Source organism: Chelonia mydas, chromosome 7, assembly GCF_015237465.2.
Source record: "Chelonia mydas isolate rCheMyd1 chromosome 7, rCheMyd1.pri.v2, whole genome shotgun sequence".
In the NCBI taxonomy this organism is placed as follows: domain Eukaryota; kingdom Metazoa; phylum Chordata; order Testudines; family Cheloniidae; genus Chelonia; species Chelonia mydas.
In genome coordinates this window covers 99815533-99840259 of record NC_057853.1, presented here as the reverse complement: position 1 = coordinate 99840259, position 24727 = coordinate 99815533, and the positions used below count along the sequence as shown (strand labels likewise).

Here is a 24727-nt window from a genome sequence, read left to right as displayed (position 1 = left end):
AAAGAAATGGTTTTTTTGCTGCACATCTATCCTTAACTATTGTATATGTAATTATGGCTAACCATAATTAATACATTGAAATTGTTTGAGAAAATGTGAATGTAACTACATCTGCTGAATTAATTGTGCAAAAACTAAGTTAAGGATTTGTGCTCATTGTGGCTTGAAATGTGCTTCAGACTTTAAAATGAGTAAAAATTAATTTCTAATTTATATGCTGTAATGTTTGACTCTTCATATATAAAGAAATTTTTCAATTGTAATTTTTAAAAGGGGAGACAAAGAGGTTACCTCAAAAGCGGAAAAGTGGAGAACTTGAGTTATTACATCAGCCTTTTGGGAAAAGAAAGAGAGTGTCCTTTGGTGGTCATCTCAGTCCTGAACTTTTTGATAAAAGTCTGCCACCCAATTCACCACTTAGAAGAGGTGCAATTCCAGCAAGGTTAAGCTTACCATTTGGAAATTCACCTCGTGCAGTTCTGAAGAAGGGCCAGGGATTCAAACGTCTTGTAATCAAGGTAAACTTTAAAGATGAAAATTTAAATATTACCAAGGAAACAAAATAGAAATTTCAAGTTTGAAAATTACAAAAAGGCATACATGAGAAAATGTAGATACTGTACCTTCAGCTTTAGATAGTATTTAAATACAGCTATTTCCAGTGTAGCTAGCTCTTCAGTATTTTTGAACTCCCATGTTTGAAGGCCAGCTCATCAGTATCTTATGAGATTGTATTTTTACTATAAATTACATATTAACTGGAATTGACATTTATTGGGAAACTATCATAATTTGGACTGAAAATTGACTAAAGGAATAAAATGCTTGAAGCTACAAAACAACAAATTAATTGTAGCCTGAAAATGTTTATCCATTGCTTCCACCAATCTGTGAATTAAATTTAGTAAAAGATATGTAACAGCTTTTTAAAACTGAAATTTTAACTTACATTCAGGAAATAAATGATTTACTTCAGTTCTCATTTCTTACCCTTTTTACAGCTGGTTTGAAATGAAAATGTTGAACATCTTTTTAATTTCCAAGTTTTATTTTAAATGAGTAAAAGCTTGTTTCAGTTAATTTGATACATTGAGCATATGCTTTTCAGAATTAGGTGAGAATTTGTATTTCTACTTTGTGAGAAATTTTTTTTAATCCTATCAGGATCTTTCAGAGCATTTGCAGAGACAAAAATCATCACAAAGAAACTTGCCTGCCAGGAGGTCCCCGGCTCCCTCGCCGCCTGCCAAGAGGTCCCCGGCTGCCTCGCCGCCCGCCCTTAAAAAAGCGTCACCTAAGCTCACTGCAAACTCCCCATCAAATACACCATACACAAAAGGACGTTTCTCTGTTTCTCACATTAGCACACCATCTCCTACTTCAAAGGAGCAGGGTACTGCTGCAACAGAAGTTAAGGAAAGCGAGAGAGATTTTACTGGAGTCGAGACACCTGAATCTTTTCATATTAACCAGGAACATCAGATGTCTGTGCCAACTACACCTAAACAATTAATAAGGCGTAGTATAAGGTTTTCTGCGAAGAGAACTCCCATGAAGAGGAGGAGTGATGCTGTGGAAACAATTCATTCTAAAAGAAGAAGTGGTGCTTCTAAAGCCAATTTGCTAGGTTTGTTTAAGTAGTTGATTTTGGAGACTATTAGTGCTTCTTTAAAAACTGAACAGAAGCCATTAATTCATGCATATGCATTATGATATTCTTTAATTACATAATCACATACTATATTTTCTACATGACCCCTACTAGGGATGTAAACAGTTAACCGGTAAGCATTAAGCTTACCGGTTAACCAAAATTTATCGTTAATACTGGCAGCCCCATGTTGGACCCCAGCTACGCCGCACCAGCCAGCGGGAGCCCAGCCCCGGCTATGCCAGTCCCCTCCAGCTACCTCAATTAACCAAAATAATTTTAATCATTTAACCAGTTAACTTTAACCAATATTTACATTCCTAACCCCTACCTTTTTCAGTGCACAGGATGAATTTTATCCTCATTGTTCAGTATGTGATGCTATGTGTTATTTTCTGTACATCCAAACCTTGCACTGAATATAGCTTTGAAGAATTTAAGGCTGGAAAGGATCATTAGATTATCTGGTTTGCCCTTCTGTATATAACAGGCCATTACATTTCACCCAGTTATCTCTGTATTAAGCCGAATAACTTGTTTGACTAAAGCATAACATCCAGAAAGGCATCCAGATTGGAGTTGGAGAAACCACCACTTTCTTTGGTAGTTCATTCCAATGGTTCATAACCCTCACTAGTAAAATTTGTGCCTTGAATTTGTCTGGCTTCAGCATCTAGCCACTGGTGGCTCTTATGCATTTCTCTGCTGGATGAGAGCCTTTTAGTATCTGGTATTCTCCTAGTGAAAGGTACTTATGCACTATAATCAAGTAATCTCTCAACTTTTTTTTTTCTTTTTTTTTAAATTAACAATGTATTGAGCTCTTTGAGTCTCTCATTGTAAGGTTTTTTCATTTGTGGCTTTGTGTGTCTACTCTCAAATTTTTTAAGATCCTTTGTAAAATGTGGACATTGGAACTGTATGCAGTATTCTAGTATCTGTATCATCAGAGGTAAAATCACCTCATTACTCCCCTGCATTGTGTTAGCCTTAGAATAGAATCCATTTCACCAAGGTGACATTCAGTGGTCTTGTAACCACAAAAACATCCTTTCTGTTCCTGCAGTCCCCCTGCTTGGGTCACTACATACTTTCAACTTCTGCAACAAATGAGGCAGGTGTCCTGCATCATTCTGTGCATAGGATGAATGGTGCTCAAGGAGTTAATCAATTGTCTACAGGAGTCCTTTGTGGGGTGGGGGGGGAAGAGAGTTATATAGTTATGAACATGTAATTAATAACTATCATAATACATATACCAAATGGACTGAATTAAGAGTGCATGGATAATCTTATGTCTGGTAGTCCCCAACTTTTTATTGCTTGATTTTGTAATCTAATAATTCTTTAGAAATAGTTTTAAATGTAATTTCATCAGCTTTTTAAAAATGCAAACTGAAAAGATAAATTCCATCTTTTGGAATCATATTCACCTTCCAACCCCCTGGATCAGCATCATGATCGGAACTTTTAGATACCCAGTACAGACCTTAACCAGCAGAGCTAATAGTAACTGGTAGTAGGAGTAGGCAGTTATCTTTTGTGAGCCAGACACTAGATGCAGAGGATATACACCTTGCCAGTGGATTTTGCAGTTATTTGCTGACAGAGGAACTTGGCTGTTTGGATATCCTGTCTCTTCCTTTCCTCTCTTCACCCTCCTCCCACTGCCCCCAGGTTATGGGGAAGTGTGTGCTGTAGTGGTAGTATAAACCAGTAGTTCTCAATCTTTTTGAGCACAGGACCCATTTATAGATGTGTATGGTCTGTTGCAACCCAATAAATAGTCTAGAGTGGAGACCTGGGGTGGTTTCGGTTGGGACCTGCCCAGCACTCACAATGGCAGCTCCTGAGCTGTGGTCTGGCTGGGCTCGGCTCATGACTCTGGGGATTGCATTCTCTAGTGTTGCAGTGCTGCTTAGGTTCAGCCCACTCCCATAACTGGATCAAATTTGTGTGAATGGAGTTGCAACCAGGCTCATGAGGTGGCAGTGCCACTCACTCAGATTTGGCCTATCCAGAGTCTTGTCATCGTAATGCTGGGACCCCAGAGGTTGCAGTGCCTGGAGCAGCTCACCTAGCCCAAACAACCCTGTGGGACAGGAGCTGCCATTTTGGTGACCCAATTTTGGGTCCCGACCCATAGGTTGATAAACCCTGCTGTAGATCTTTCTGCTCTTATCCTTACCGTCTTCTCCCTCTGCTCCTATCCTTGTATCTTGTTCTGTTCCCACTTTGCTCCTGTCTGTCCTTACCTTTCCTGTTCCCTTTCTGGCTATTATCTCTAGAGGAGCTATTGTAGAATATTTTGCTCAGTCCTGGTCAGGAGCATGCTCAGTGTGGCTGGCACAGGGCTTGATGGAGACAGCCATACCCAATGTAGATGAAGTCTTTGGTTAATTTTGTTGCCTACCTCTAATAAACCTCTGAGCATGTGCCAATAGCAATTATCAGAAGCCTATAATTCTGCCAAAATCGGGTGGATTTTCACAAGAACCAGCAGCTGGCACCTCGGATCTCTGCCAAATTTCAAGTCCTTGCTCCAAACCGTAGAGACTAGAGTTTGTCTGTGGAATAAGCATAAAAATGTAAAAAGGTCTATTTTTCCCTGACCTTGTTCTTGGAAATGGCTGAACCACTTTTACTGAAACGTATATCTCAGCGTGAGGCATATGTGTCATAAAAAAAACATTCAAATGATTAAAATTTTGCAAAGATATAAGCAACTGAAAATAGGGCCTTACAATGGAAAGTGTTATACAACCTCAAGTCTAAGTGTTACTGCCACCTCCACTTGTAATTACCAATCTCCTGAGCCAAGTTCCATAGCAAATGTAATTTAAATATGGGAATTATGAGGAAATAACTCTGGACTGCTGTTTGCACCCTTGAGAACTGTTCTCAATCTAATTTTTTTTTTTTTTTGCATTCCAGTTGCAAAATCTTGGGCAGAAGTGGTGAAGTTGGGTGTTGCAAGACCGCAAGTAAAAGCTGTTAAAAAATGTGTTCTCAAAGGAAAATCAGCCAAGAAGTTAACAAAATCACCCAAGGTATTTTTATTTAAAATAAACTATACTATTTTCTGAATGCATAGCCTCATTGGCTTTTAGTACATTGTTAGTAGCTAGGTGTGTTTCAAAATCTTCCTTGTCCGCCAAATAGTCTTTGAGCACTGATACACATCTCCTGGATGACTCTAAATGTACTAGATTCCAAATATTCTTTCTTGATTAGTGAAAGGACAGGGCCAAATTTGCACCATTTTTCATTGTATTGATATATTAAATACAGGATTTAATTGAAACTAAAGAATGTGTACCTTTAAAATATTTTGATATCCACAGTGAGATATAGTATTCTTCAGCAGAACTAATGTAAGAGACAAGGTTATCAGTGATCTCAAATTCATTTATAATATGAGCCATTTCTGAAGATAAAGGTCTTGTGGATCATCTTCACACACCCAGTTTTATATTTTCCTGTATCAACAAACTGGAAATGTAGGACTTTAAAGTTATTAGTACAATAAAACCTTAGGTGTTCATTGCTCTAACTTGTCTAAGGTTCTTTGAAATTTAGTCCTGTATTTGCTACTTCTCTGGTGTAACTGTTGTTTATTTGATATGAATTCATCTCTAATCAAATTTGCTGATGTGAAGTAACCACATGAAGTGAAGGGGGAGATGCTTTGTTTATTAAAAGTCCGTTGGAAACGCAAGTGTTTCTGGACTGATATACAGCTCTTGTCACAATTAGTTCATATTACAAAGCAATTTCTGTTAAAATTGCGTGCCTTAGTAAAGAAAGTACTGTTGCTTCTGTTTTTCTGCCTATTCAGTTGTACAAAGACTAGAATATGTTGTTTTCTGCCATATTTTAAGGACCTGATCTTTCCTCAGGTTAAACAAAGTGTTTGGTTTACCCACCTTTCAAGATAAAACTTCCCTTTATTTGCTGCTTACAGTGGTACAGGTCAACAGCAGTATTCCTGTTCTTGTCCTTCTTCCTTAGTTGGTATTAATATAATACTTTAGTTTGTATTCATCCAGCAGACATCAGCTATCATTGAGGGGGGGTATATGTGGAAGGGCTAATTAATCCACTGCAGTGTGTTGAATGGATAATCAATTTTACTTTTATTAGTAAAATTAAAACTGTGTGAATTTCTAATAAATTTTAATTGTTATAATATTTAGAAAATTTTCTTTCAGTTTATTAGAGTAGTTCTGTGTTAGTGTTCTGCAGTAGCATGTTGTAAACACAGTTTGATTTCCAGAATTTGGTTTTTTGTGCCCACAGAAACGGGGAGCCTTTGTCTAAAACTGGGTTGTTGGGCTGTCAGCAGAAAGGAAGGTTGTCACAACTGCAGGGCCAGGAGGGGAAAAAGAGGGAGGCAGCTTAACTTGTGTTCTGTAAGAAATCGATTATAACAAGCAGTAGAAAATGTTGATTTATTCAGAACTTTGAGTTCTTAAATTGTTGTATGCAGAGTTTGCTAGAAATTGATTACCTTTAGTACATAGGTATTGCTCTTTGACCTATTTCTAGCCAAATTTTACTTTTGAGGTCACCATTAAATGTTTCTCCCATTCTGGGTGCCAAAACATTGAAAGAGTAAATTTTTCCCTCTTCCTCCTGTGACAAAGTCCCGAGCCTGTATTGGTGGGTCCCACGCTTCTGGGCAGTTTCAGTGGCCTCAGAAACTCGATAAGGCCCCAACGTGACCTTCCTTTCTCAGTATAGCAGCAAGAGTCACAGCCTATTGAGTTACTTTCATCACCGGCCAGTATGGGAGATGGGAAGGGGGAATACCCCACAGTCTCTGTTGCTCCATAGAGCTCAGTAGGCACAGTTCAGCCTCCTGCCTGGACCGAGTCCTGCTTCCCTTCTCCAGGGGATCTCTGTAGAGTGGGGGGGGAGGAACCTGTCCTCTACTCCAGGTTCCAGCCCAGGGACCCTAATGGTAGCAGCTGTTGGCGGCTTTCTCTTCACCACTGACACCGCTTTGATTCCCTGGGCCATTCCCCCTATGGTCCCCTTTTCCTAGCATCACCCTTACCTCAGGATTTAGCAATGCTTCTTCTCATCCATCTCCTAGAGGGTACTGGAAGGAGAGCTTTTAAACAGTGTAAGTGGGACCTTGATTGGTTCCAGCTGTCGCCATTAGCCTAACGGCCTTAACTGGTTAATTAGCATCAGGTGTCTTAATTGGCCTGGAGTAGTCTTTGTTTGGCTATCCAGGGAACAAGGGCCTGCTCATTCTGAAGGCTGATATACCTGCCTTCCAGCACTCTCTTACATTCTTCTGGTCTGAATCTGTCACACTCCCCATTTCCCAAACTTAACACATGAGGGGAAATATAAGAAACAATTATAGCAGAAAAATGAAAATAGAGTCTTACAAAAATTTGTTTTAATCTTAAAAAGCTTTGTGATAGGGAATGAGCCAAATACACATTTTATACTGCTGACTAGAGTGGAATGATTTAAATCAAGGGGATTGAAATCAGCAAGCAGGAAATATTTATTTCAATAATTTATTTTAATCTTTATTTGTATTTCTTAATTACTTTCCTAAAGAACGGTTTGTTTTTTTTTCATTGCTTTGTAACCAATAAAACACATTGATTTTCAATTAGATGTAGCCTTTACACCAGTGGTTCTCAGCATATTACACATTGTGGGATGTATATGTGGCCTAGAATGTGTAACCTGGCAGGGCAGAGGCAGCTGAGACCCTGAACCCCAGACCCCTGCCATGCGGGCTGCTGCCCCTGGTCAGTTGCTACCACCCTGGAACCCTGTCCCCTGCCATGCGGCTGCCCGACCCCAGGACACCTGCCACGCGGGGCGGGCCCAGAGCCTGCAGGGCGGGCTGGTGTCCCCAGGTTCCCACAGGGCCAGCTGGCTGCCCCAGATCCCAGGACCCCCGCCATGTGGAGCAAGCCAGCCGCCCACCCCAGTCCCCTGCTGCATGTCTGCCCAGGCCCATGGGGCCCAACAGCTGTCCTGGACCTTGGGGACTGCGGGGCCCCGTGGGAGCCCTACATCCCACCCACCCCCCATGCTAGGTGGCGGGGCAGCCCAGACCCCTCCCCCTCCCGGGCAGCTGGGAACCCAGGACCCCGGACATATCTGTAGCCGTTAGCACACAGGGGCCGCAGTTGTATGCTAATTGGGCCGCATGCGAGCCATGAGTTGAGAACTGCTGCTTTACACTGTATTTCAAGAATACTTGTGATATGTCAAGCTCTGCTTGGATGGAAATTCAATTAAAAATGCACAAAACCCGTATTTTAAAATTGTTTTTAGAAGTTCAGTATAACTACCTTTAACGTGCTGGAATACATAAGAAAAGAGTTTTGTAAAAACATGTTTTGCATTTAAAACTAACTGATAAATTATTTTCTGTAGTTAGTGAATTGAACTGATTGATTCTGGTCATTGTGTGCTTCAAGATCACCCACTCACACCAAGTTTTTATTCGTAGCTTGGAAGAGGAAAACAAGTTTTCCTGCTTTTTTCATCTCCCAATTGGTTTCTTAGCTTTGCATGAACTATTCATTGAACTGAAGTGAAGAAAACATTCTCTCTCTGTCTGCAGAAGAGACAACTGCTATCAAGAGCTGGTTTAGTACATCAACAAACTCTGTTCTAGGTTTATTTTGAAAAATAAACCCGAATTTCATTTAATTAAAAAAGCCAACTTAAACTAAAAATCCATTTTTTTAAAAATGCACATTGGTTCTGACTTTGGTCTGATCTATGAACAAATGTACACTGATTTAACTAAAATCAATTTTTAAATGTAAACCAGTCTAAGGTTTGCACCAGTTCAACTAAACAGACTTAAAACTTTCAGTAACACTGGTACAGGTTTGTGTGTGGATCTTACACTGTTCTGGTCATTACAATAAATTCTCATTTACTGAGCAACTCTGTTTTTCTTTCTACAGACTCCAGCAAGAAAAGTAAAGGGTCATTTTAGTACAGGTCATGCAGATTCTCCAGCTACCATAGTGATAGGAAAAGCTCATACCACCACAGTGAAGCTGGTTGGACAGGCCCCTAGAGTGGTGAAGAATTGTGCTTTGAAACAAAACATGGATATAAATGAAAGCTTCACAGGTAATTTGCACACTTTTTTAAATTAAGCCACATAATTCTTGCCTTATTTCACTTCATGTTGGTTGATAAAAGCAGTTTCTACTTAATACAGTCTATTGTGTAACTTGGAACATGTTAATCTCCTTTACATAGTAGAAAATACTTTTATGTACTGCGGGGACCATAACTTCAGGTTTTTTTTGGCCTTGAGTTTAAAATCTCAACTTGAACCTTGTATTAGGAGGGTTTGTATTTAATTTCAACTTCTTAAAAATGAGCGAACTTTGTCAAGTTCATCACTGTCTATGTCACTACCTTCTAGGTCCCTCCATTGTTTTCCCCCTCTTCTGCTACATCAAATACAAACTTCGTGTTCTAACCTTCAAAGCTGAACACAGTTAAGCTCTGCAGTATCTCTCCTTCTTAACCCAAGGTTGACTGCTCTCTTAACTCCACCAATGATGCTAGAATCTCCGTTGCCTGGTTTTCTACTTTCTTTACACTAGCGCCTTTATGCTTTCTCCCATACTGCACTTGCAAATGGGAAATACTGCCAGTCAAATCTGTAAAACTACCACTTTCTCTTAAGTGTCTTAAATCTCACCTATATTGTAATGAGTAAGGCTACATTTTAGTCACGGGTATTTTTAGTAAAAGTCATCAACAGGTCACTGGCAGTAAACAAAAATTCATGGCCAGTGACCTGTCCATAATTTGTGCTAAATGACCCTGACTAAATCTTGGGTGCTCTGGGGTAGCAGGTGGTGGTGCGTGGCCCAGGACCCCTGCTGATGCTGCTGGGGGGGTGGTCTGGGACCCCCTGCTGCGGGGGGGGGGGGGAGGCGCATGATGACCCAAGATCCCCGCTGTGGAGGGCGGTGGCCAGACACACCGGCTGCTGCAGAAGTCCCAGAGGTCTCGAAAATTCACAGAATCCGTGACTTCCATGACAGACTCGGAGCCTTAGTTAATGAGTACTGAAAACTGCTATATAATAACTGGTTAGTAGTAAGCTGTGATTGCTGCTACTGATTAGTATAATTTTTAGCAAATCAGTACTAAAACATTTTATTTTGTTAATCTATCCTCTTACTTCCTCTCCAACTGGGATCTTTTTTTTTTTTTTTTAATATGTACCTGTTATGTCTTGGTGTCTAGATAGTAAGTTCTTTGGAGATGGACTTTCATGTACTATCTTTGTGCAGTGCCTCGCACAATTGGACCCAAACTAGGTTTTGGCATCTGACAGCTGCTGCAGTGTAAATGTTATTTGAGTGGTGTTTCAATCAAATATTATTTTAATGTATAGTTGTAATTATTTCAATTTGTGATGTTCCATACGTGCATAGAATCATAGAATATTAGGGTTGGAAGAGACCTCAGGAGGTCATCTAGTCCAATCCCCTGCTCAAAGCAGGACCAACACTAACTAAATCATCCCAGCATGTGTGCTTTCTCTATATCTGGAGCACAATTGTGCATACAAATTAGGCCATCATACGTTGATGCATCAGTAAAGTATGTCTCTAGTTAAAGCTTATATGTAGTTTAGTATAGTAGCGTTTCATTGTTTTACAAATAAAAAGAATTATGTTCAATTTATTTAAAATGAAGGTGGTGAAAAGTTTAAAAGCAGGATGTGTAGCTAACAGCAGAAAAATGTTAAACTTTACATTATATTTGGATGTCTTGCTGTATAAAATGCTGTGTGTCCACTTTCTCTTTGTGGTTAATATAGAGCTTCTCACAGTGAAGTATCAATAACTCTTGAATTGAGTTTGACACACACACACACACACCTGTTGTGCAGTGCTTACACATGTACTTGGTATTTTGCAGACAATTTCTACTACTCAGTTCTGCTGTACTACATCCTTATTGTTCTAGATTTGTGTTTTTTAAATCAGGGAAATTAGTCTTTTTTCAATCTGGGATGAAACTACTAACCTGACTTTCATTTATGACATAACATATTTCCAGAGGTGACTCGAACAATCTGTGTATTAACATATTATACCACCTACCTCCTGTTATAATGCCTCTACTGTGAAACAAAGGCGTAGACGTATGATTATCTGCCCTTAAATGTACATTGTGTGATGTACTATTTGAAGAAAGGGACTAAGTCATAATGCTTTATTTTATTCTTTGTTCTGCCAACTGTATAACGGTTTTGTAAATCAAAGCATATGCTAATTACTTTAAACATAATTAATAGGAATGACTGAGATGTTTAGAACTCCAGTAAATGAAAATCAAAAAAGTCCATCTTTATCTGCTGCTCACAAGACTGATCTTACACCATCATGTGCTAAAGCAGAAGGCTCTGAGGTACACACTCCAGAGGAGTCTGGTATGTTTGTTTCTTCTTTTTAATAGCCCTGTGGAAAGGGAGTGAGGGTTTATGGATTGCATATAAGAAAAGCAGGCTAGTGCTACTAACCTGGATCTTTGAAGCTAAGCTTAGTCAATTACTGGTTTTGTTTTAACCTATGCAGACTTAGTGTAGAGTGAGAATGGGGCAGGTGGCAATTTGAGGTAATTCTGAGATAGGTGGTTGAATGCTGCTTTCTATCTTAAAAGATGTATTTGTAGTCCCAACTATTTCTGAACTGGGATGATCCACTTCTCCATTAAATGATTGTGTCCCATGGAGTATGGTGCTTTCAGAATATTGAAGCATGTGTGATTGTACAAAATGGGTTTAAAGCACTCAACATTGAAGAGTTGGTATGCCTCAGCAAAATGCAGTGAATTGTTGAATGCAGACACAACTAAGCCCAATGCTTGTGTTTTAAGGTAGGGCGAGGGTGGTGTTGATGGAAAAGGTGGGGCCCAGAATGAGAAGTCAAAGGCCATCAAAGGTGGAAGGATGATACTGAGTAGGCACCTTCCTAACTTCCCTAACTTCTTTGGTAGGGTTTCCTTCCTTTCTGTTGTAACTCTTGCTACTAGTCATTGGGTCGCTGTAAGGATCAAAGCTAATACTGTCCCTGAGAGATCAAATGAGATCTCGTTTCTTCAGTTAAGCAAGAATTACCTTAATATAGTTCTTCATAGGTAGAACTCAAGAATAAATCCTATAATATACCTATATATATATAATTGCATTTCCATTTACTTGAGAATCTGGAATATATATTTTTAGTTACAGAAGTAGGCTTAATAAATGGGTATATTCAGAGCACTGTGTATTCCACAAGTACTAAATTTGCTGCAAAGCTGTGTTATAGAATAAATTCAAGGTTGGTTGGTTGGTTGGTTTGTTTTAAGGTTTCCCTTGCAGATTGTCTACACTTGACTTCTTTCCCTAAAACTCTCCACTGTCAGTACCACTGTGCAGCTGTCTCTACCAGTAATAGCAATGGTGGGAGATGTACGGTAGACAAGGGGACAGTGACCACTTCAATTTTACTACAACATTATCTGTGCCTGCTTTGATCCATAGTGCCCTGTGCGGATACAAATTTATATCCGTAGATGCAGATATCCGCGGATATAAATCAGTAACCGCAGGGGCTCCTGGGGACCGCAGCGGGAAAAGGAGCAGAACATGGGGCCGCTGCTCCCAGCAGCTAGTGCCGCACGCTGGCAGCTTCTCCAGTGTGGCTGTACCGCCCCCAACCTTGTCCATTGGGGCGGGAATCAGGCCCACCAGCAGTTGTCCCTGGTCATGCTCTTGTGTTCAGGTGCTGTGCATGTCCCCAGACAGGAGATGCAGACAGCTGCGTGGAAGGGATGGGGGCCGAGTTGGGCAGTATAGCCTCACCGGAGGAGCTGCCAGCAAAGGGTGCTGGCTCCTGGAGCAGCAGCCCCGTGTTCTGCTCCTTTTGCCACTGTGGTTCCCAGGAGAGCCCTGAGGTTCTGCAGATACCAATTTATATCCACGGATATCTGTATCCGCGGATATACATTTATATCCACACAGGGCTCTACTGATCCAGTACCTTGCCTATGTTATAGCTACTTGTGTTAGCAACCTTGAGAAACTGTAGGGAAAATCTAGTGTAGATACAACTGTGGTTAACAACAAAAACCTTTAAAACAATATACCATATATGAACTCGACAGTTTGTTTTCTGAGTCTACAAGACAGACTGAAATAGCAGTTCGAGGTGAAGCAAATTTCAGTATCAACATTTACTGCATTACTGGTCACTTTAATGTGCTTATCTTGCACAAGTTTTTTTGTCCGCCACACCTTTTCCAGTGCCAAAAATGCCAAATGTCCCCTTATGCCAAAAAATCAGCGTCCACCTGATGCTTACATGTTATGCATCTTCAAAACAAAATTTGCAGCACGTTTAAAGTTTAGGGACAGTACACAAGAAATTTAACTTAATATTGGATAAAATAACAGAAGGAACACTAGTTATATTCATTTTCATATTTAATTCAATTAAAAACTCATTTTTAAAATTTGTGTAGTGCCTTCATGTTGTTTTTCATTGTTAATTACCAAGTTACTTGTTTAAATAAGACTAGATTTTGGTGCGAGGGGCAGAAGCTTTGCGTGCCTGATACTTCTTCAGCAATTTGCATACTTGACTTCCTTGCTTAAATTTCCTTTTGAATTACATAAACCTAATTTTATTACAGGAGAGATGGTAATATCACCATTAAGTACATCCGGCATGTCACAACAGAGAAAAGATAGTCAAGATGTTGTATCTCGCTTCCTGAGACTGGAGAAGTCTCCAAATTCTGCTTTTGTGGCTGCTAAGTTAAAGCAGACTCCTAAAAAAGAGAGAACTGTACTGGAAGAGAAGGTGGAAATGAGTAATCCGTTAGTAATGCCAGAAAAGCATATAACTGAGGTGACAGTGAGAGCTAAAAGGCTTGTGAAGACTCCAAAGCAAAAGATCAAACCCGTCGAGGCTCTCTCAGGCGTCAAAAGGCTCTTGAGGACTCCAAAGCAAAAGACCGAACCCGTCGAGGCTCTCTCGGGCGTCAAAAGGCTCTTGAGGACTCCAAAGCAAAAGACCGAACCCGTCGAGGCTCTCTCGGGTGTCAAAAGGCTCTTGAGGACTCCAAAGCAAAAGACCGAACCCGTCGAGGCTCTCTCGGGCGTCAGAAGGCTCTTGAGGACTCCAAAGCAAAAGACCGAACTCGTCGAGGCTCTCTCGGGCATCAAAAGGCTCTTGAGGACACCAAAGCAAAAGACCGAACCCGTCGAGGCTCTCTCGGGCGTCAAAAGGCTCTTGAGGACTCCGAAGCAGAAGATGGAACCTCTTACAGATGAAATTGCCTTAAAAAGATTACTAAAGACTCCAGCACAAAAAAAGCAAGTAGTAAATGATCTGGTGGGAGTCTGTTTTATGAAGACAACACAAAAGCAGAAATGTCAGCCAGTAGAAGACAAGATAGGGATCAGCCATATTATGAAAACATCTAATCAGAGAATCCAATCAGAAGATATGGTAGGAATCAAAAGGCTATTGAAGACAAAGGAAAGAGTTGAACCAGTAGAAGACATGTTTGGTATCAGCAGACTACTGAGGACACCAAGGGAAAAATATCTACCAGTTGATGACTATGTGGGATTGCAAAAACTTATGGCTGAGCCTAAACAAAAATATTCAAATTCTGAACTGGATTATGTTGGTGTTAAAGAAATTTTTGATACACCAAAGGAAATTAAGGTAAAAGATCTTGTTACATTATTTTGGTAATTTCAATTGTAGTCAAATTCATAAATTTTAAGACTAGAGGATACCATAAGATTATCTATACTACCCTCCTGGCTATAAAATTTCATCCAGTTACCCCTGTGTTGAGCTCAATAACTTATTTGGCTGATGCATGTGTTCCATAAATAATACTAAATAAGTTACTGAGCACAACACGGTCAGTGGTGGATTCTCCATCTCTTGATATCTTCTCATTAAGAATCCATCACTTCCCTTGGTAGCTTGTGTCCGTGGTTGTGAATTGCTTTCATTATTAAAAATTTGTGCATTATTTCTAATTTGGATTTGTCTGGCTTCAGCTTCCAGCTATTGGTGATTCTTATATCTTTCTTTGCTAGATTAGAGTTCTTTAGTACTTGAAATTTTTCTTCCTGAGAATGTACTGTAATCAAATTGGCTTTCAACCATTTTGATAAACTAAGCAGATTGAGCTCTTTGAGTCTCTCACTGCACCCTTTCCAATTTTTTAACATTATTTTTAAAACATGGGCATCAAAATTGTATGTGGTTTCCCAGTACTGGTCTCACCAATGCTTTGTACAGAGGTAAGATCATTTCCCAACTCTTGCTCACTATTCTCATATATATTCTCATATTCTTCATATATTTAAGGATGCCCTTTTTGCCACAGAGTGGTACTGAGAAGTCATGTTGGTTTGCCTTCTCTCTCTGACCTCCTAAATCCTTTTCAGAGTTACTGCTTTCGATGATACAATCCCCTATTCTGTAGATATGGCCCCCATTGCTTGTCTCTTAGATGTGTATAACTTTCATTAGCTGCATTAAAACACGTTGTGTTTGAGTGGGATCAGTTTACCAGGTGATCCAGACCACTCTCTATGATGTCAACCCTGTCCTCATTATTTATCACTCAGTCAATCTTTGTGTCATATGCAAGTTTTATCAGCAATGATTTTATATTTAATTCTAGATCATTGATGAAAATGTTGAACAGGCCTAGTACCAATTCCTACAGAATCCTGCTATAAACACCCCCATTTGATAACGATTCTCCACTGACAACTCCTTTTTTTTAGCTCTGTCAGCTGGTTCTTATTCTATTTAATGTGCTTTACTGATATTGTATAGTGCTATTTTTTTAATCAAAATGTTGAGTGATACTAAGTCAAAAATGCCTTACAAAATTCTTAAGTATATTACATCTAAACAATTACCTTTCTCAACCAAACTTGTAATTTCAAAAGTAGATGAAATCAGGTTTGTTTCACTAGATCTGTTTTCCATAAAATCATGTTTACTGGAATTAGTTGTATTTCTGTCCTTTAATTCTTTATCAGTTGAATCTCTTTTCAGTTTTTTCGTTATTTTGCCTGGGTTTGATGTCAGGCTAACCATCCTTTAGTTACCTAGGTCATCCTGCCTGTCCTTTTTAAATATTGGCACATAACCACTCTTCTGGACTTACGGAATTTCCCTGTTATTTCAAGATATATTAAAAATGATCATGAGCAGGCCAGAGATCTTCTCAGCTAAGCCTTCTAGGACTCTTGAGTGCAAGTTACCAGGGCCTGACAATTTAAAAATATTTAGTCATAGCAGATGTTGTTTAACATCCTCCTTAGTTAGTAATGGACTGGAAAGTATCTCATCATCCTCGTGTGATAAGAGTATATTGTCCTGCTTCTTTCCAAATATAGAACAGAAATGTTAATACTTCCTGCCTTTTTTGCATCATTAACAGTTTTAACATCTCCTTCTAGTAGGGGGTCTATACCATTATTAGCATTTCTTTTGTTCTTAGTATTCTTAAAATCTTCTTCTTGTCCTTAGCACTGCCAGCCACAGATTTATTGATTATTTTTTAATTTTGTTAGGTCAAAGTTACGGATCTCATGCAAGAAAATAATTCTCCTCATATTGATCCTAAACATGAACGTGGTAAGTGCAAATGTGCATTTTTAAAGCTGTAATTTACAATGTATCTTAAATGTGTGTGTTTTTGAAAATGCCAGAATACACAGAAAATATTGAATTTAGTTTGTTCAGTGATAATTTTGAATACTTGCTGCTGGGAATTGGAATTTATGAATGTAGTATGCTGTTAGTAACATCTGTAGATCCACCAGCATAAAAATCCTGCTCTTAAACTTCATTTAAAATTAAATCTCTTTTGAAAGACTTCCAAAAACATATTATTCCTTTAACACTATGCTGGTTCAAAACTGAGTTGAAGGTAAGAATGCTGTCTATTGAATCACCCAACACTATCTTGTGCATTTAGCTGTGATTTTCTTACTGCTACTAAATACAGTGGTACCCTTTTCTTAATGCAGCATCAACTTTCACATTTCAGGACTTTTTGGTTTTTGTATGAAGCTTTAATATTGCCTTAATGTAGATTTTGCTAAATATATACAAATGAGATTAACAGGATTTTGTGCCGCGTATCAAAATCACTTGGCAGAAAAATCTGAAAAGAAAGGAAAAAAAGGCATGAGATTCAGAGTCTTCAGCACTCTTGAGCATTCTCTGGGATTTGGTCAGTGTCTTTTCAGGATCCCAGGTCACCTCTCTTCCAGTTCAGCCTTCTCTTCCAGGTTATGGATTCTCCTCTCTGACTCTTGCAGCAAGCTCTCATCAATTTGGGCTGGTCAGAGAGTCAAAAGATTCTCTCTAGCTCAGAAAACATGTCCCAGAATGAACCTCCCAGCCTCACAGTTCTTAAAAGCCAGTTCTAACACCTCTCCTGTCCTGCTAGAGAACTTCCACTGCTGCAACCAGCATCCCTGCAGACCTCCTGGAATAACTGGATTCTTACAGCCCAAGCACCCTCTTTAGCATACCCATTTTCCTTCCAGAGCACAATCATTAAATGTTAATGACTTCTTTTGATTGTTCTATGTGGGAGAAGCCTTCCAGCTGAATGTGTGGTGTATGACAATGTAATTGTCAGCCAATGGCTGATTTAATGCATGAGAGTTAGAATTTTATGTATAGAATCCATAAAATCAATCAGAATTCATGGTTGTACAGAGACAGATTCCCCAAATCATCATAGCAACCGTAATTATATCCTTTACCAATGGTTATTAAACAGTCATGAAATAATCATATCTAAAGTATCAAATGTATTCAAGTTTCTCTCATTCTAAAATATCAGTAGCCCAACCAATAAAATAACATTTCTTTTCTTTAACTGTGTAATTGAAAATCATTCATTGTCGAATCTGTAGAAGTCTCTCAAATATCTTATTTAGAATATTAAATATACGTTAACTTACCATTTTAAAAAGAAAAGGAGTACTTGTGGCACATTAGAGACTAACAAATTTATTTGAGCATAAGCTTTCGTGAGCTATAACTCATTTCATCGGATGCATGCCTGTATCTCATGAAAGCTTATGCTCAAATAAATTTGTTAGTCTCTAAGGTGCCACAAGTACTCCTTTTCTTTTTGCGGATACAGACTAACACGGCTGCTACTCTGAAACCTGTCATTACCATTTTAATAGAATCAAATAGTCCTACCCTAAGCTTAGAGGTAATTTTGATCAGGCGCGTTGTGCACTTATTTTACTAATTTTATTCTTGCTCCTTTTGTTCCGTGTTTTTAATGAAAAATGTTACTTGTTTTAGAATCTAGAGGAAATTATGAAAGAGAAGAACTGAAGCAAGAGAAAAGAATGGAAGATTCACTTGAAAAAACATCACTCCCATTTGTGAGATCTAGGAATAGAAACATTAAAAATGAACAAGAATTGCAAGAAAACTTTGAACATGCATGTATTTCACCTAAGGAGTCAGAAATTGTGAAAAATATAGAAAATATTGAAAAAGAAAAAATAAGTGATGGGTCTCCGACCGAGAGCCATAATCTCTCAAATTCAGTAATCTCTCTTTTACTTACCAAAATGGATCCAGTTCAAGAACCAGCTATGCAATGGCAAAGAGAATCTAGTAGCAGTAAAAATGTAAGAGGGCACCCTCTGCAAACAGGGCTTATAGCACCTGAAGATAAGTCTGATCAAGGTAGTGTAGAAAATAATGAAAAGGTGGCTCTGTCAGTTAGGAAGAGGTCCAGAAGGGAGAAAAAATTAGAAATGCTAGAATCATTAGTTCCAGCTAAAAGAACCAGAAGAGGGAAAACTGAAGATAACAAACAGGAATTTACAGAGGAACACGATGCAAAAGAAAAATCCCAAAGACAGACAACAAGGAATCCTTGTAGAGCAGAAACAGTAAAGTGTGTACAAACAGATGAACAGGATTTTGCCAACAGTACCATTGAGGCTGCTGCAGTAGAAGAATCTGAAATCGATAAACCAACCCTTGAAATTATGGTAACAGAGATGAAAGGAAGAAAATCTTTGAGAGTAAAATCTAGAAAGCAATTAGAGGAAACAAAGAAAGTAAGTACAGAGATGGTACCTGAAAACATAACAAGTGTCCAGGAAGCCAAGAGAACATCAAAAGAAACTGTAGTTAAAACACACAAATCTATAAAAAATGAGACAAAAGCAGCTCAGGGAAATAAGGAAGCAAAAACAGGTCAAAGCTTAAAGTTAAAGGAGTCACATTTTGAAAACACAAATGACGCACCACTTGATGTTTATAGCTCGCAAGCAAACAGGAATTCAATTAAAAAAACTAATCAAACACATGGAAATAACACAGGTCAAAAAGGTATACTGGACATTAAGGAAGGTGAATTTGCCAAAAATGAAAAAATGATACCACAAAATATATCAGAAACTGAACCAGAGACAATTTCTACAAAGGATTCTCTAGGATCTCTACAGACAGTGCAAAGTTCCAAAACCAAGAAAGCCCAAAACAATCCAACTGCTGCAATGGTATATGATGAGAGAACTGTTCTTAGACACGGAAAGAGGATAAGGAAAGGTGATGGCAAACAGGAAGCATCCGAAACCAAACAAATTGAGATTTTAGAAAATAATCCTACAGAAGCAAATGAAAATACACCAAGAAGAGACAGAGGGAAAAAAGTTCATTTTGAACTTGAGGAAGCCAGTTCTGCTTCTCTCAGAGGAAAACACGTTTTATCTGAAGGTAATGATAAAGACCAAAATGAGACTTCAGAAAACTTTCCTTCCCAAGCAAATGAAAATCTCTCAAGAAGGGGCAGAAGGAAAGAAGTAGATCTCACACCAGATAAGGTTAGTTCCACTTCTCTTAGAAAAAAAGACAGCTTGCCAGAAAGTGATGCCAAAAAAGACCAAGATGCAGCTTTGGAATCTACTGCTTCCCCTACAAAAGAGAATACATCCAGAAGGGGCAGAAGGAAACAGGTTGATCATAAAGTGCTGGCAGCTAACTCCACTTCTTTTGGAGGAAAATGCACCTTGCCAGGAGATAGCAGTAAAGAAGAGATGTCAGAAAGTCAAAATGTGCCTTTTGAAGCTATTGTTTTGCCTACAAAAGAGAAGCTATCAAGAAGGGGCAGAAGGAACCAAGTTTCTCTCACATCTCAGGCAGCTAATTGCACTTCTCTCAGAGGAAAACGTAACTGGACAGAAAATGATGATAAAGATGCGATTCCTAAAGACCAAAACGTGCCTTTGGGAAGTACTACTTCTCAGGCAAAAGTGAATCCATCAAGAAAGGGCAGAAGGCAACAGGTTGAACTCACAACACAGGCAGCTAGTTCCACTTCTCTCCAAGGAAAAAGCAGCTTGCCAGAAAATGATGATAAAGAGAAGGTTCCTAAAGAAGACCAAAATGTGCCTTTGGAAAATACTACCGAGGCAAAAGCTAATCCACCCAGAAAGGGCAGATGGAAACAGGTTGATCTCACAAGACAAGCAGCTAGTTCCACTTCTCTCCGAGGAAAAAGCAGCTTGCCAGAAAATGATGATAAAGAGAAGGTTCCTAAAGAAGACCAAAATGTGCCTTTGGGAAATACTACTGAGGCAAAAGCTAATCCACCCAGAAAGGGCAGACGGAAACAGATTGATCTCACAACACAGGCAGCTAGTTCCACTTCTCTCCGAGGAAAAAGCAGCTTGCCAGAAAATGATGGTAAAGAGAAGGTTCCTAAAGAAGACCAAAATGTGCCTTTGGGAAATACTACTGAGCCAAAAGCTAATCCACCAAGAAAGGGCAGACGGAAACAGGTTGATCTCACAACACAAGCAGCTAGTTCCACTTCTCTCCGAGGAAAAACCAGCTTGCCAGAAAATGATAATAAAGAGAAGGTTTCTAAAGAAGACCAAAATGTGCCTTTGGAAAATATTACTTCCCAGGCATCAAAAAAGGGCAGAAGAAAACAGGCTGATCTCACAACACAGGCAGCTAGTTCCACTTCTCTCCGAGGAAAAAGCAGCTTGCCAGAAAATGATGGTAAAGAGAAGGTTCCTAAAGAAGACCAAAATGTGCCGTTGGTAAATACTACTGAGGCAAAAGCTAATCCACCAAGAAAGGGCAGACGGAAACAGGTTGATCTCACAACACAAGCAGCTAGTTCCACTTCTCTCCGAGGAAAAACCAGCTTGCCAGAAAATGATGATAAAGAGAAGGTTCCTAAAGAAGACCAAAATGTGCCTTTGGAAAATATTACTTCCCAGGCATCAAAAAAGGGCAGAAGAAAACAGGTTGATCTCACAACACAGGCAGCTAGTTCTACTTCTCTCCAAGGAAAAAGCAGCTTGCCAGAAAATGGTGGTAAAGAGAAGGTTCCTAAAGAAAACCAAAATGTGCCTTTGGGAAATACTACTGAGGCAAAAGCTAATCCACCCAGAATGGGCAGACGGAAACAGGTTGATCTCACAACACAGGCAGCTAGTTCCACTTCTCTCCGAGGAAAAACCAGCTTGCCAGAAAATGATGATAAAGAGAAGGTTCCTAAAGAAGACCAAAATGTGCCTTTGGAAAATATTACTTCCCAGGCATCAAAAAAGGGCAGAAGAAAACAGGTTGATCTCACAACACAGGCCGCTAGTTCCACTTCTCTCCGAGGAAAAAGCAGCTTGCCAGAAAATGATGGTGAAGAGAAGGTTCCTAAAGAACACCAAAATGTGCCTTTGGGAAATACTGCTGAGGTAAAAGCTAATCCACCCAGAAGGGGCAGACGGAAACAGGTTGATCTCACAACACAGGCAGCTAGTTCCACTTCTCTCCGAGGAAAAGGCAGCTTGCCAGAAAATGATGGTGAAGAGAAGGTTCCTAAAGAACACCAAAATGTGCCTTTGGGAAATACTACTGAGGTAAAAGCTAATCCACCCAGAAGGGGCAGACGGAAACAGGTTGATCTCACAACACAGGCAGCTAGTTCCACTTCTCTCCGAGGAAAAGGCAGCTTGCCAGAAAATGATAAAGAGAAGGTTCCTAAAGAAGACCAAAATGTGCCTTTGGGAAATATTACTTCCCAGGCATCAAAAAAGGGCAGAAGAAAACAGGTTGATCTCACATCTCAAGTAGCTAGTTCCACTTCTCTCAGGGAAAAACGCCACTTGCCAGAGGATGAAAAGGCAGCCAAAAAATTAAAATCAGGTATGGCAATGATTTATTTTCAGTTACCTAATATAATTGTTTAATTTTTGAAGGTGGGTGAATGCAAACTTGCATGTTTTAGATAAGGAAGTGCTTTATTCTTGATCTTGCATGTAACTTAATGTTGTGAATAAAAGTGATAAAATTTGCATTACTGTAGATCCCAATATTTCAATCTTAAACGTTCGTTGCCACAGGGACACTTAGTACATGTTTGTATAGCACGTAGCATAAATAATACTTTCCTTTGTTACTGTAAATCTCAAGTCCTCAAAATTGTTCTTATTATGAATCACGTTCCACTCAATCTATTTGCAATTGTACAACATTTCTGTTGCAATTACAATTGTTAACATGAAAAAATATTAGGAAAATATTTAGATAACTGTTTTCAATGTGATGTCAATTTTAAAAGATCACTATCTTTTTCACCTTCATTTAATCTTCCCCACGTATGTATGTTCCTTCCCATCCTTCTCCTCTGCCTGGTCCCCTCTTCCCCATCATACTCTTTCTTGCTGTCTGATCCTCCAATGCCATGCTCATGCTAACCTCCCCATTTTTTCCCTTTACATTTGCCGTTTTGTCTTGTTCCTTTTTCTCATTCTTTTCTCCTGCCTTCTGGTTCCCTTTCTTGCTCCCTGCTCCTGCTATACATGCACTAGGTACCTGATTCCTTTCTCACCGTTCTTCTGGACAATGCTCTTTAGCTGGAGGTCATCTTTCCACCAAGCAGCTTTTGATGGTAGCTACCATCTCTGGTGCCATTAGTGACTTTTTTCTGGGATCAGCACCTCTTTCTTCTGGTTTCTAGATTCCTATGCAGGTGTCTAGTCTTTTCTTTACAATGAAGAGCCTGACCTGCCAGCTTTTCGTGGACCCAGAACCACTGCTGTATATTCTAATTTAGGGTTTTCCTTGCTTTAATATTTTAATTGGGAGTCTTTAGTTTTACATATGAGTTTTAAAAAAAAAATCACTAAAAGTACCAAATTGGGTTTATGGTATAACTTTGGGACTAATACTCCACAAAGGCCCCAAGAATCAAGTGCAGCCAGTTATTCTGGTTGAAACCTTTGCCTTTAGTAAAAGGCTTAAACCCACAAGGCAGCAGGAATGTTGGCAGCACGCTTACTGAACGGTGGCCTGCATTCACCATGTCACAGCACTATCTTTGGACATTTATAGTGATTTATAACAGTGTCATCTGCTGCTCCACCACAGCCTATTAGTACAGTCATCATATTGTCCATGACTGCTTATTCAACAGGCTTCCCTGTGTATATCACAGCTAACCACTGTATCTGAAGTCCATTTGTACAGAATGGACTACCATGGTTTCAAAATGCCATATAAGAAAAAGAATTAGCTTTAGTGCACTTATTAATGTTAATCTGGTTTCAGAAATAGCTGAGAGTCTTCAGGGATCTATTTTAAAGGATGCCGGTTGTGTCGAAGTGCAGCTTTCATAACTGGTTTGTTGTATTCCTGGGTATTGTCTCTGGAATATATTTATTAGGGATATTTTTCTTTAAAACAGCATAGCTGAAGATTTGAATTTCAGCTAAAAAGTTTGATTTATTATCTAAATTTACAGTTAATTTTTTATTTTTATTTATTTATTTATTTTTACAGAGTATGGTCAAAGTATAACTCTGCAGAAAGAAACAAGAAACAAAACTAAAGGAGAACTTGGCAAAGGTGATATAAGCATGATTCAGAGTGCTGGAGGAACAGAAAGGAAAACAAGAGCAAGTGCAAGAACAAGAAAATAACCTCCTTAATAGTTGTAGAACCAGTTTTGAAATGTTTTCAGTATTTGATTTTGCAGTTTTTTTATGTAAATGGATGAGCACTTAGATTTGATAGAGTTGTAAAGCATTCAGTGAATTTAGGTATAATGGAGATATGTTTATCTGTTTATATAAGTAGAAGTGATACCTCTTTTAATGGCATAATTCAGCTAAATATATTTGCTTTCCAAACTGTGGTGAGCTTGTGCAAAATTACAGCAACTAAAAAAACTTTCTGTGCCAACACTGATGCCTCCTTTCACTGATGATCATTTCAGCAGTCTGGAAGTTGTATTACTTTGCTGAATCTGCCCATATGTAATTGTATGTTCTTATCTAGTTAGCTTAATTTTGGGATACTAAAGTTTTATATTTTCATGAAAATTCTGTAAATATCCTTTTTAAAAAAATCTACAGGTTTTTATTGGCAAAACTATTATGTGGGAATTCTGATTTAACAGCTTAAATTGACTACTGCAAAAAATGCAAATAGATTTTTATAAGAGTTAATAAATTTTGTAAATGTTAATTAGATGTGTGATTTTATTTTGTGATTTAAGCATACTTTTAGTTACAAGTATATTAGGAAAACTCAAGATTTATATATAATTACTATTTTTTCCTCACAAGCACAGTGTCAGCATTATTCCCCCAGTCCTCTAAATGACCCAGCAGGTTTATGGAAGCACGTCTTGTTTATGATGGGTCTCCTAGAATATTGGCTGTCCCCTAGTTTGTGGGGCAAGACTGCTCTTTCTCTGCAGCAGGTCCAATTGTACATGATTGCTAACACCAGACAGCCTGCAACACTAAATGGATTAAGAATGGGCATCTTAAAGCAATGGGGCTGCTCTTTCCCCAACTCCTCCTTTTCAAAGGAGTGTTGTCCTGTGTTGTGTATGCAGTTATTTTAATATAACATCATCCAAGTGTTTTCAGCATCCATGGACCATGTAGATATGTACACGCTAACTAAAGACTATCATTCTTAAATTATGGAGTCTGTTACTTGTAAA

At 38.9% G+C, this 24727-nt stretch overlaps 1 protein-coding gene across 1 annotated transcript in view; it reads left to right on the top strand.

The window, feature by feature from the left end:
* MKI67 (marker of proliferation Ki-67) overlaps window positions 1–24240 on the top strand; it is a 37988-nt gene extending 13748 nt beyond the window's left edge. The window contains exons 9-17 of the mRNA XM_043551993.1: window positions 274–518; window positions 1165–1627; window positions 4586–4701; window positions 8608–8779; window positions 10977–11111; window positions 13358–14400; window positions 16284–16347; window positions 18046–21918; window positions 23554–24240. Of these exons, the coding sequence (XP_043407928.1) occupies window positions 274–518; window positions 1165–1627; window positions 4586–4701; window positions 8608–8779; window positions 10977–11111; window positions 13358–14400; window positions 16284–16347; window positions 18046–21918; window positions 23554–23693 (6251 nt within the window). The 3' untranslated portion in view covers window positions 23694–24240. The remainder of the gene's footprint in view (window positions 1–273; window positions 519–1164; window positions 1628–4585; window positions 4702–8607; window positions 8780–10976; window positions 11112–13357; window positions 14401–16283; window positions 16348–18045; window positions 21919–23553) is intronic.
* The last annotated feature ends 487 nt before the right edge of the window (window positions 24241–24727 follow it).